Consider the following 12,828-nt stretch of genomic DNA (forward strand, 5'->3'; position numbering starts at 1 on the left):
CAAGTGTACGTATACATGTACATGTATAAGACTTTGATTGATTTGAACATTAAAATACGAAATAAAAGACGAATTTTGGTCGGTTTTGTAGGGTTCTTATAACAACTCAATTTTCAAACAGTTACAAACCTTCCGCAGAGATTTTTCAACGTTAAATATGTTAACAGATGTAATGATATTCATTTGCATAATGTCGATTTCTATTCGACGACGCTCATTGAATGATGAGGGCAGTTTGTAGATAAGATTTTGAATAATAAGCCAATCGAAATCAGGCTTTTCGTGTAGGCCATGCTTTTTTGTCCAGTTGTTTATATAGTAACGAAGGGAAAAATTGTATAAAGGACTTTACGTGTTTTATTTCATCAAATTTCAGTCCAAAATAACACAGTGCCTTAAAAGAGGATGATGACAACTAAAATTTTCTATTTTACAACAGCAAAAGTAGTGACCAAATGGGCCACATGAGCTACAATGTATGACATTTAGGGTTCGTGGTCGATGCAAAAATTATTACAACAACGTAAAAAAAAAACACACATGAACCCTTACAAACTACCTTTCTGTCTGTCTGTAAAATAATAAGTATGTAGGAATAATAGAGCTATAGTGCAATTGTTTTCACACTATGTTTATTTTTTCCTTGAAATTCAAATTTCATCCAATTACATAAAGATGAATTTTGATGAGATGAAATCTGGCAAGTGGGACACAGTTATCGTCCTTTGATTTTCGTTGTTTACAAATAGAGTCCCTACACCTTCCAAATTTATTTCTTTATATTTTATGCATAAAATAGAAAGTAAGGAGATGAAATAACATGAAAAAAATATTTCGTGCATGAATATTTAGGTAGAGTAGTGATTTGGTCCAGTTTGAAAAGGTCAAAAATTAGTATGTCTGAAGCTGTCAAACTGAATTATGGACCCCTTCGCACAAAATTGTCCATATTTTGAGTTAGAGCCGATAGACTTTTCTATAATTTTGATATAATTTGTCCCAAAAGTAGAACACTACACTGTAAAAATCTTTTTTGGTGGAGCAGGTGCGATTTTTTTAATTTGCGTTTTTTGTCTAATAGAAATGCACTACGAAATAACTGTGTTCTCGGGCCTAATGGGAGGTAACTACCTGTAATTTGTATGTTAGCAAAAAGTAATGCACACATCATCCGCCATGTCATTCATAATCATAATGTGACATAATCATAAAAATTATCCAGTAAAACAAAGTTGTTGACTACCTGTTACTTCATTAAAAGTTTTATCCCTACATTCTCACAACATCATCTAAAAAATGTGATTTTTGAATATGTGTAAAAATAAAACTTTTCATATACAATGTACATTATTTCTTACAATTTTGTGGTATTAATGTTTGATTTCATATTATTCAGACATTCATACATGTAAACTTTTACAGACACAAAAAATTTAAAAGTAGTTTTTTGGATCTAAATAAAGGCAACAGTAGTGTACCGCTATTCGAAATTCATAAATCGATTGAGAAAAAAACAAATCATGGTTACAAACTAAAACTGAGGGAAAGACATAAAATATAAGAGGAGAACTACGACACAACAGAAACACAACATTAAAATGTACACACAGAAACGAACTATAATATAACAATGGCCATTTTCCTGACTTGGTACAGGACATTTTAAGAAAAAAATGGTGGGTTGGACCTGGTTTTGTGGCTAGCCAAACCTCTCGCTTTTATGGCAATGTTAAATATAACATTAAAATGACAACATTACATGACAGGACTACAATACAAATAAATGGGAGAACATATAGGACAGAGAAACATACGAATAATAGCTAACAAAAGGTACCAGGTTCAAAATTTAATACGCAAAACGCGCGTTTCGTCCACACAAGACTAACCAGTGACGCTCAGATCAAAAAAGTTCGCAAGCCAAAACAAGTACAAAGTAGAAGAGCATTGAGGACCAAAAGTTCCAAAAAGTTGTGCCAAATACGGCTAAGGTTTTCTGTCTGGGATAAGAACATCCTTAGTATTTAGAATAATTCATACTTTTGCAAACAGTAAATCTATAAAAATGACTATATAATAGATATACATGATAACACCGAAGTGTTGACTAACTACAGAATAAAAACGGATACATAAAACAACATAAACCAGCACATAAAAATTCACAGCCGAGTTAGCCAAAGAGATCAACGCACAAAGCGCTAGCATTATCTTGATTTAAGAGAGGACAGCGAGTTTTCTAAAATCCAATTTTTGACCTGTAATTTAAACATTTGTCCTTTTAGGTCTTCTGTTATCAATCCATGTTCATGTAATTCTTTTTGAAGTTTTTCTATTTCACACTTTCTCTTTTCTGCCTTGATCCTTTCATTTTTTAAAGACCTGTTGTATTCATAAAGCAGAAATGATGCAGAGACTCCGTAAACTAATGCTTCTCCAAGCAATTTTGTTCCTAAATTCATAGCTTCATCTGTTGATAATGGTTCTACTGGTGTTGGTTTACCAAAACCAAGTAATTTTCTTTGTGATGTAAAATCCATTGAATGATACTCTAAAAAAATCCAATAAAATTATGTTAAAAACTTTCATAGAAATTTACCAGTTTCAAATGCAAAATTTCAAGGGTCCTATGTTGATTACTTGGCACATGATTTCCAGTGATATCTATCAAAAATACTGATAAAGGCTATTATTATTTTTCATATATTTTACATATCAATTGAATAAATTTATTTTTCATACAATTTCTGGAAACAACAGCCACTTTATGGGATAGCTATGGTATATTTGCATTCTTATGCAAAACTTATAGAGGCATTAGCTACGAGATATGAAAAAAATATTAACTTATTTTTGTTTGCTCAATCATTAATGAAAGTGAAATAGTGAAATAATAATTCGCTTTTAGCAGCCAATTTGGTTCAATTTTGTCAAAATAAGGTAAGAAACATCGCTTATAAATTATTCACTTGAATTTGATAATTTGACCTTATTGCTTCCGTATTCATTTAACCTTCAATTTAACCACTTAGCTGGACATAGGTTACACATGCATTCAGCTATTAAAAGGAAAAGAATGTCAACATTAAAAGTGAAACAAGGTTGAACCATTTGGTTGACTGATTCGATTCACAAAAAAATCATTCTTAAACAGGTAACAACGATGATAGACATACTTTAAAACCTACAATATGAAATCAAACAGACCTAGAAAAATCTAATTCCACGTGGTCACTATCTGTTTAAATTCATATTTATGTTTATATCGGGTTATATGACCGTCGGCAGTCTTCGGAGGTCATCTCGATGGTAAATTGGATGACGTCTAGACAAAAAATACACACGAAATGTTAATACATATTATCAAGTCAAAGCATTGTTATTTTTTTTATCTTAGACTTTTTGTAATTTGGATATACGTGTTAGTATGTTCTAAATCAAATATGAGAATTTGAGTCAAATCGGTGAACATGAATTTGACAGCCAATGCTCCTTTAAAAAATATGTTTAGAGAGATATTTGAATTATGTTCCTCATTTAGAAAAAAGAATTTCAACAGTTGATTGGATCCAATAGTTAAAAGGAAGTTTTGAGAACTTTATGTTCACATAATTTTGTTATGCTTATTCCACTTTTTGATTATTCCAGTAAAGAAAATTTAAAATTTTAATCATAATTTTTAAGAAGTGAGAATAAAAATTGTTCTTTCTCGACATATCTTTGTGGGAAAAGGATAATATTTAAATATTCATTTAAAGAGATATAATTCTATGACTATTTCTTATTTTAAGAAATGTGGTATTTTTGTGTTTGTCTAAATAAGTATAATACAACTGCTTAATTATAACAATACAATATTTGACACTCTAAAATTTTTGAAATAATTTGAAACTAAATAATGTATATCCCTCATTCACATCTTGTTTGAGTTAGGTTATACTTTCATGCGTTTGGTTTTATCGGCTTTTCAACGTTTGTATTATGTTTGTGTCTTGGCATCGATAATCACTGAAGAGACATTAATTGTCGAAATTCGTTTTTGGTGCAGACAAATTTGCAAAATAATATTTTTGCATCATTTTTCAATATAATTATTGGTTGCGAATGATTGTATGTACCATAATCTTAATTAAAAAGTAAAATATAAAAAATACCGAACTCCAAGGAAAATTCAAAAGGAAAAGTCACTTACCAAATGGCAAAATCGAAAGCTCAAACACATCAAACGAATGGAAAACAATTGTCATATTCCTGACTTTGTACAGGCATTTACTTATGTAGAAAATGGTGGATTACACCTGGTTTTATAGCTAGCTTAACCTATCACTTGTATGACAGTTGCGTAAAATTACATTATATTGACAACAATGTGTGAGCAAAACAAACAGACATAACAGGACAAAATGTCAAAAATTGGAGTACAGTAGTCAGCAACTGTTACTTTTCGTTTCAGTTTTTCCAATTATTTCCCAAATGTTTGGATGCACCCAGTTGATATCAATTTTTCTAAAAAAAGATCTTATATCTTACAATCAGTCATACCATCTCGGTTTTTTCGTGGTAGAATGCTAGTAGTATACATCTACCCACTAGTACACCAATTTTGATCTTAAACCATTATCTGACCAGCTCTGAAAAGACTGAAAAATAAATTAGTAAGCCATTTCCAGTCTTTCGGTCAATTTCCAAAAAAAATCAGTACTGTTCAGACAATTTTCTTGCAGTCATTTAAGATCTGTTCAGTCTATGTTTAGTAATTGTTATTAGCCCTTAAACGTCGACATAATACTCAATTGTCTGAAAAGCTTCTGAACAGTACTGAATTGACCACAAGCGAATTGTCTGAAGAGTACTAAATTTTCCGCGATAGAAAAGTCCGAAAAATTGACTGAATTACTGAATATGACTGAATAATTTATTGTTCAGAATTTTTAGGTGATTTTAAGATCGAAATGACCGTTTAAGACTTAAATTCATTTACTTCACCTGCATATTGGATATACATTTCCCAATTCATTCGGTATTCAAAAACTTGCAGCTGCTGCTCAGACTTTATAAAACGTCACCAGTGTCTGAGCAGAAAGTTGATAAACCAGGGTTATGTCAAAGATCGTCTCGTAGTTTTTTTTAAATTCCATCAATAGATACCAAGACCTTGTTGATAAATATTCCGTATCAAATTCACAAATAATACCTGATGGTTTTGAAGTATAGATTCTAGGTACTGAAGTAGTTTATTATCTTAATTACGTTTTATAGTGTTTTTTTATTGGTCTTTTTTTATATTTTTAACCTTTACTGTTTAGTCCATTTTGGTAATATTCTTTTTGCGTGGCTTGGTATTTATACGTCTTCTCTATACCTTATGTTCTTAACATAGCACCACTTCTACCAATAGACAACTAAAACACAAACGTATGTTTGTCGACTAGCTTGCTGCTTGTGTATTTTCTGAGCTAGCGATTTTATTCAATAAATATGTACAAACATGTCACATCAATACACATTAAAAATTGTGGCAATCATAATGACTTCTAATATCTACCATGGCGCTTCCAGCACCTTTCGTTAACGTCAGAATTAGCCGCCGCAGTGGCACCACCAGACATCAAAGAGTGCAAACCAAGATTTAACTCTGGAGCAACTAATTTCAAACGCTTCAGTATGCATTCTCTAGCTGTGCTATAGCTGATCGGTTCATTAACCTGAATTAAACCAGACTTTTTCTTAGATTTGTACAATGGACGAAACAAATACTTGTCCGAACAAATATCTAAATGCGCCATTCCAATATACTTAATAACATGTCAAATGGACAAGCCATTGTTCGACCTTTAGAAACTAAAATTCATCTCCGGCTCTATATTGGTCAGTTTTGCTCTTTTTAATCTTTACAATTAAATAGTTATCTTTAAGAATAATGTTGTTACGCTTCAGATTACTCAACTCACTAAATTTAAGAAAAGCGCTATAACTCAGTAAAATCATAGCCAGATCCTATTGTTAAATCATTTGACCCTTGAAACATAGAACATAAACTTATCAAATTATCATTGAAGACAGGATATTTCTTTACAACTGGAGCTTTAGAAGTACGTTTAGCCGACTCAACTATATTTTTTACAAAAGCATTCTCTGTAGGATCTAACTGACCTGACATGTAATGAGCCCATTTTATAGAATAAAATCACTATTGATTGTACTGTATGTAGCACCTGAATCAAGCATGCACTAAATATAAAGAAACATGAATAGGCGATGTTGGCAAATAAATCAAATTATGTTCATGCGAAAATGTGTTCCATTTTTTAAAAGCATAGTTATATTTTCTAACAGTACTGTCACTTCTGGCATCAAGCAGTCTCGTCGAAAAACTACCCACCAAATCATGTAAAGGATGATCCTCTCCGATACCACTATCCTCCACGGCTTCTGTTACAAACCGTCCCAGCTTTAACCCTGTACAAAAATACAAAATAAAATCAATCAAATCTGATCTTAAATGCAATCAAGGAAAATTTCATATGTTTCCCAAATACACCATTATTTCCCCTTCCGGGAACGACAGGACTAATGTTCATTATATGGTGTTTGTCTGTTATGAAATGTTTCAAATTTCCAAAAATATCATGTAACATCAACCAATAAGGTGAAGAATACCACAATGGAACTACCAGTGTACAATTTGCCTCATCACTTCACAGTTTTCTTATAACCTTACAAACAACATTCGGTGGTGGTACTAACCAATTGTTTTCACTAAACCAGTTTTGTGAGAACGCATCTATTGCTTCTGTGTTCTTACACCAGCACTTAGAATTAAATCTCGAACATTTAGCGTTGTAATCTGTAGCAAATCTTTCTATTTTATGCCTACCCCATAACTTATCTGACATTTGAAATACAGATTCTTCAATACCCCAGTCGTCGCAATCTGAATATCTACTCAGACCATCAGCAATTTTATTTTGTTCTCTTGGAATCCAATGTGGTTTAATTTTTATATTGCTCTCTGAACATGAATAATATAGCTCACAAGCAATATTTTGAAGTTCCGATTTTTTGCTACCAATTTTAACTATACCAGTTAATTCTTATTATCTGTATTCAATTTTAAACAATGGTTTTCTAAACATCTTAACGAACTTTTATCTGTTCTGCTAACTGCTTCAAGCTCACGCCACGTTGAACTTTTACCACTTTCCAATATTGTCCAACTACCTACTACATTATTCAAACTGTTACCTGGTAATTCTAGACCACAGTCAGTCAGAATTTCTAACGATTCACAGACCGACTCAGCACATATGCTATCAACTACAGGCACAATATAGCCCCCAAAACCTACTTCTGAGGCATCAGTGAACGCCACTAAATCACATACATCTGACTCATGCAGATCATTACCTTTCTCATTTAACTGCGTTACTGAATTTAACCAGTATCTGAGCTCCTCAACAGCTGGAGCTGTCAGAGCAACAAGTGACTTCCAACTTTCCCTTAACAGTATACAGTTATACAATTCTCTAGTTCTAAGCCTAACCAAATTACCTAAAACAGCTTGCATTGATATAATCTGGCAAACAATTCCGGCAACAAACTTTGCACTGTGCAAAATTTTACCTTTTCCGACACCGAAAAGTATTTTACTGATAACATCAACTAATCTTTCTATACGTTCACTGGAAACTCTAAGTTTCCCGAACTCCATATCCCAAACTAAACCTATCCAGGTCATATTTTGCTGTGGATACCAAAGACATTTTTCTTCAGCTATTAAAAAACCAAATTCAGACAAACTAGATCTTATATACGAGCTAGTTCTTTCAGCTGATTGAAAATCATTTGCACCTCCAAGCCCATCATCAAGATACATTATTATCTTCAAACCCTGATTTCTCCAGTATTTTATCACTTCCTTAAGAACTTTGGTAAAAATATGACCTGCACTGGCCAGACCAAAAGGAAAAACATTAAATACAAAGTACTTTGTTATACCATTGAAATCCCAACTGAAACCTAAATAAGTTTTATGTTCCTCTAATATTTCCAGATGGTGATATGCACTCTTAAGGTAATATCTAAACAAAAAATTTCCCTTTTCAAACAATTCTCTTGCAACTGCACCGTCTTCAAATTTAAACCTAAACTGGTGTATACATTCGTTGATATGCATACAATCCAAAACTAAACGGGGCTTCTTTGATCTACTAAAAGCTACCGTTAAAGGATTAACCACAAAAGGTATATCGTTAACTTCTGAAATGCAACCTTTTTCTGTCAATTTTAAAATCTTGCCAATAACGAATTCCCCGTTATCCCTAGCGGATTTATTATTTCTCAAAATAACATTATCTGGTAGTACTTTAAATGGAATACCGTAACCCTTTTCTATAACTCTTAAAATATACGTGCTTGTGTCTATGTCTCTCCATTTGTGTATTGATTTTTTCAATTTACCTACAGGTGTGATTAAACTTGAAGTTACCGTTACCTGGCTAGACACCTGTTCGATACATTCATGCTCGAGTAAACAAATACTATCATCATTCATGACATCTTTTAAAGACTTATCAGTTAGGTGATTCGTATTCACCTGAAAACTATTATCATGCAGTAAATCTGAACAAATGCTACTTAATTTATTAACATTGAATAAATTAGTACTTAACTTTCGTTTTTTCTCTGGACATTCAAATTTCCAGTGACCAGGCTTGTAGCAAACTCCGGGCCTCCCACTTGCTTTTCCATTTGTGTCGTTATCACTAGAAGTTGCTGTTGAAGTTGGCCTGCTATACGGCGTTGGTCTTTTCTTCTTAGCTTTCTCTGCTTTTGTTTTTCTCTCCGCTCGTGTCTGAACTCTCAGAATTTTTCGATCGTCCTCGGAATCATCTGCGAGGGGATTCGCTGTATATTCCTGTACCACTTTCCATCCCATCTCGGACGAATCGGCCATTTTAACCAACTTCTGTCTGTAGCGTATAAGTTGTATACCTTCTGCTATTTTCTGCTTGGCTAAACCAGCACTTGGGTCCCTGGACTCCAGACTAGCATCGGCTTCCTTCAAAGTTACGCTAAGCTTGCGGTTGAATTCGAATTGGTCTTCACAAGACTTTCTTTGAAACTTGTAGTCATCATTCACCGAAAGTTCATTTTGTAATCTATTCATTTGTAGCTCTGATCTCTCCTTCTGTTGATGATCGAATTCCTGTAGTTTTATTGAAAACATCCCTTCCATTTGTGACAATAAATCGTTCTGTGATTTTCAAATTTCTTCCCCGACAATCCGCTTAACACTATTCTCGATGTCCGGATCCATCATGGCACTCAGAAAAATTTGATGTTCACTCAAGTAAGGCAGGGCTAGAAATGACCATATATACACCTATCATTTAACACAATAATTTTTCCCGCCCAAAAAATTCATACGCCTTCGAACTACTACGTGAGAAGACAATTAATTCCCTTTACACTACGTGCCACGGAAATTAGGAAATCCCGCCATTGTGTTATTGTGCTATGCTTATTTTTTGTATTCTTGTCTTTCATTTTTGCTTATGTACTTTGTCTGTAGAGTGTTTATATGCCATTTTGATTTTCTTTGTTATAAGTTTAACACAATGTTGCCTGTGTACCCCAATTTTTGACAATTTTACTTATTATGTCATTTTGTTTTACTCACACATTTGTTGTCATTATAATGGAATTCTATGCGTCTGTCATACAAGTGAGAGGTTTATTTAGCTATAAAACCAGGTTCAATCCACCATTTTGAAATGCCTGTTCCAAGTCAGGAATATGACAGTTGTTTACCATTCGTTTCATGTGTTTGAGCTTTTGATTTTGCCATTTGATAAAGGACTTTCCATTTTGAATTTTCCTTTGAGTTCGGTATTTTTACTATTTTACCTTTTACTAGTGATTTTCTTATATTGACTCGTCAGATCGACACAAAGCACTAAACTATAAAATAAAAACTAACAAAAAGTCATTAAGTACAGATCTAGGACTCACATTTACTGAAAGTTAATTGAAACTAATTATTAGTCACGCTTCCCAGACTCAAATACTTATCCAACACATCCAATTGATTAAATGTAAAGACCCTCATATTACCAGTTTGATAAAGATATGACCCTGTGCTATACCACAATATAAGTATCGACATAATGTAGTCATAAGTGTTCAAAGCTATATAAGAATACATATCTTGTTATGTTTAATAAATCAATAACCAAATTAATGTAAGTATCGATAAAACAATATGCAAAGAACTTTTCCCCTATTACTGATTTAAAAAAAATGCACATTAATGTAAGAAATGTATCGCTTAAATAGTTGAAAAATACATATTCCATGGCCTATTTACTGGAAAAAACCACATCTATGACGTATATAGACATGTTTACAAACGTACTGTGAAAAGCTTTTCCATCATCTCTTTTATCGTGAAAATTGGAGTTTTATTTGTTAATTGGAATAGTTTTAACTAACAACAACGACATTTTACACACAGATGTACAACTACTTACACTTTTTTTATTGAAATCTTACTCTTTACTGTTGTTGAGTAAAGTGAAAGTAGACGTTCTATTTGTGCACTTTAAAATTACTAAAGCATAAATAAATGGCTATTATATAATTCTTACTTTGAGCAATCAAAACAATAACTGAACGAAATTTTGGATGACGCGTTGCTGATACAGTAAGTCTATGTACAACTGGTCGTGAAGACTGTCTGATTAGTAAAGTAACCAGTTTTACTATTGGTAATACCATATTTTCGTCTGCATTGACATGGAACGGAAGTATTTAATCTCCGGGAACTAGTTATCTCGGTATTTCCGAAAAAGTATGTTTCCGTGATAATTAACATTGTAATGTCATTTACTGTGGGATGGATGAATCAAAAATAATATGTAAGTCAAATGGATACAAGAAGGGGTTTCGGTCAAAAGCTGTTACATCGAGTGCAGTCAGATTGGTACCGCTAATGTTATTACTGACACGTGTTGAATATTTTTGTAACTAAAAAGGCTTAACTCATAAGTCTGAACTACTAGTACCACATCATTTGACTCTTTATCTATTTTCTCTATCTTTTTCACCATAGTCGTCAATTACCAGGATATTACACCCCCCGAAATCGTATTAAATACAAAACACAACTACTTACTGAGATGTCATTAAAAACTTGACAACCGAATGATATCAGTTCAATGCAATGAATCCTTTACAGTTTACAAAACACAACATAGAAAACCAAAGACTGAGCAACAACACATATGTGTGTGTGTATATATATATATATATATATATATATAAGTCTTGTTATATCGTATTTTTTTCATTTTTATCATGGTGAATTAAGATTTTATTTTACCTTCCAGCACAATAAGTAACAGCTCAAGAAGATCATATAATAGTAAGTATAAAACGTTTATAAAGTAGGGATGTATTTTTTTATTAAAACAGATTGATCATGAAGGATATTGCGCCAGGTGATGGCATTGACACCTTTGTTGGCAAATGAAAATTTTAGAAAAGATTGTTTTATAGTAAAATATTTCCCAATACCAGCTGGTTTGTAAAGTATCTGTTAATATCCAACATGATAGCTATATGTTTTTTTGTATTGGTTTTAATGTGGATTTATAACAGTAGCTTCCAAACATAAGATGTACATAGAATGAAGTTTCGAAAGGGGTAACGAATATAGCTTCTTGCGGATGTGATGAATACCCAAGGACTTATGTATAAATGGGAGAAGGTCATCTATGCAGGCGGATACTTAGTTGGAATTATACAAAACAAATGGAACTCTTTGTAAGAGAAGGTAAAAAGGCCAAAGTGGTATATTTGAATTGTTTACATCTGTTTGAATTGGCTTCAGAAGTTTAATAAAGGTGCATAATTTAGGATTTTATGCATTTTATATACGAGTTTTGACTTAAATTATTGTATGGAGCTTCGAGATATTTGAAAATCTCAGATTATAGACAAATATTCATAAAACAGTCGATTGTGGAAGGTGCAAATACAAGTGGATCTTTTTTGTGCATAAGCATAAATTCGGCCGAAAAAATACACAGAAAGATAATAGATTGATCTTTTTAAAGCATGAATTTGCATCTCTGCCCCCGGCGACAGTTTTTTTGGGAAAAAAATCCTAAAAATAGGCAATAATTTCATCGAAAAGAGAAAGTCGTATGCACCTTTTTATGTTAGGGAGTGTTTGAGTTGACTATTCTTTCTTGAAAACGTATAAAGCAAAAATATTTGATACATCATCTCGCTTCAGATTCTATTCTTTTGATATATTTAGGCTACATGTTGATTTAATGACATTAAGAATTGACAGTACTAAAAATGAAATATATGGGTCAAGTGAAATAACTTTCTAATGAGTCATAACAACAGAGTAAGTGTGATAGAATAATACTCTTTTACTAAAAGTTCTTGACAGACTTGGGTCATAACTTCATAACTTCAAAAAGAAAATCATGTTTTGTGTGTGCTATCTAGGGTTATTAGTCTTCAACCTCTGAACATTTTTAGTCTGCCCTAACACGAAATATTTAATTAGAATTTTTTCATATGTTTTTGAACTTTCGAAAATTCCAGCTGACAACCGATAAGACAATAGTTTGAAGTTGACTAAATGCAAAAAAGTACATCAAATGATGCTCAATAGCTAGTAGATACAATTGTCTTTTAAAATACAACTGGCATACAGGGATCGTAATGGTGCTATGTGTATACATTTATCGGTTTTGAAGAGCTACATTGGCTGCGCGTCATCCCTACAATGGCTTCCAATTTTTTATT

At 32.5% G+C, this 12,828-nt stretch overlaps 1 protein-coding gene across 1 annotated transcript; it reads right to left on the reverse strand.

Moving 5' to 3' along the window:
- Positions 1-458: 458 nt before the first annotated feature.
- LOC127738650 (putative OPA3-like protein CG43998) lies at positions 459-10,889 on the reverse strand. Its single transcript, XM_052249973.1, has 2 exons — positions 10,650-10,889; positions 459-2,551 (listed from the first exon to the last, which is right to left on the reverse strand). The coding sequence occupies exons 1-2, from the start codon at positions 10,777-10,779 to the stop codon at positions 2,208-2,210; spliced, it is 474 nt and encodes a 157-aa protein (XP_052105933.1). The 5' UTR covers positions 10,780-10,889; the 3' UTR covers positions 459-2,207.
- Positions 10,890-12,828: the final 1,939 nt, after the last annotated feature.

Source organism: Mytilus californianus, unplaced genomic scaffold (assembly GCF_021869535.1).
Source record: "Mytilus californianus isolate M0D057914Y unplaced genomic scaffold, xbMytCali1.0.p SCAF_4, whole genome shotgun sequence".
NCBI classification, from domain to species: domain Eukaryota; kingdom Metazoa; phylum Mollusca; class Bivalvia; order Mytilida; family Mytilidae; genus Mytilus; species Mytilus californianus.

Bases quoted from the DNA above. Each gene is read 5' to 3' on its own strand.
- LOC127738650 (XM_052249973.1), bottom strand. From the start codon at position 10,779: ATGGTATTACCAATAGTAAAACTGGTTACTTTACTAATCAGACAGTCT. The intron at 2,552-10,649 runs GTAAGAATTATA...GGATTTTTTTAG, and splicing joins TATTGTTTTGATTGCTCAAA to AGTATCATTCAATGGATTTT.